The 879-nt window shown below is 67.3% G+C and overlaps 1 protein-coding gene across 1 annotated transcript in view; it reads right to left on the reverse strand.

Annotated features, from left to right (window-relative positions):
- Nucleotides 1-650, reverse strand: part of LOC130579000 (acyl-coenzyme A thioesterase 9, mitochondrial-like) — a 20,118-nt gene extending 19,468 nt beyond the window's left edge. Inside the window, exon 1 of the mRNA XM_057375478.1 lies at nucleotides 351-650. Coding sequence (XP_057231461.1) covers nucleotides 351-364 — 14 coding nt within the window. The 5' untranslated portion in view covers nucleotides 365-650. The remainder of the gene's footprint in view (nucleotides 1-350) is intronic.
- Nucleotides 651-879: the final 229 nt, after the last annotated feature.

An 879-nucleotide genomic window follows, 5' to 3' on the forward strand; every position in this document is an offset into this window, starting at 1 on the left:
CAGAAGGCAGCAGAGTCCCGTATGCACCAGGAATGACGTGAGTGAAGATGGTGTTACTGTGCCCGGTGTGTCACGGCACAGCAAACACCTCCCCGCTGCAGCCGCACCCCGCAGGGCCCCTCACGCCCGATGATGCCCCGGAGCGAGCCCGGAGCCGCGCCCGTGCCCGCGCCGCTCGAGTTTCGGGGCGCCCCGCCCTGATCGCTCCCCGAGCCTCGAGCCCCGAGCCCCTCACAGCGGGGATCGTCCCCCCCTCCCCGCCCAGGCCTGAGGCATCGCCACCTCTGGCACTCGGGGAGCGCCGTCTCCCCCGGCCGCCATTCCCCGCCCGGGCCGGAGGGCCGCCTTACCGTGTGGGCAGCATGGTGCTCGCCGGGGTGGTCACAGCGGGGCTGCTCCTGTCCCARCCACACGCTCCTCCGGCACCAGCGACTCGCGGCTCGCCGCGCACAGAACGAGCTCCGGGCCGCCAGCAGCTGGGAGCTCTCGCCCTGCCCACGCCGGGATCCCCGGGCGGCACCGCCCGGCCCCGTGTCCCTGTGGCCGCTCCCCGGGGCGGAGGTTGGGGCAGGACACCGTTAATCGTCGGGCGGGCCTCGCTTTCGCTGCTCGCTCTCGCTTTTAATAAGCACCATGATTTTTTTTTTTTTTTTATTTTTAATGCTCCGCTTTTTCACTGCGCCGTGAGGAAGGCGGGGTGGCGGCGCTCAGCTGGGCGCTGTGCCCGGAGCCGCTCCCCGAGCCGTGACACGGCCTTTTGCCCCGGCCCGTCACTTGGTGGCACTGCTAGGGAAGGTAATTGAGAGCATCGGAATTTTTCTAAGAGGCTTAAAGAGTGACATTACTGCACTCTACAGCTTCCTGAAACGGAGGTTGTAG

This window comes from Malurus melanocephalus, unplaced genomic scaffold, assembly GCF_030028575.1.
Source record: "Malurus melanocephalus ecotype Western Australia unplaced genomic scaffold, MMel_1.1 scaffold_250, whole genome shotgun sequence".
NCBI lineage: Eukaryota > Metazoa > Chordata > Aves > Passeriformes > Maluridae > Malurus > Malurus melanocephalus.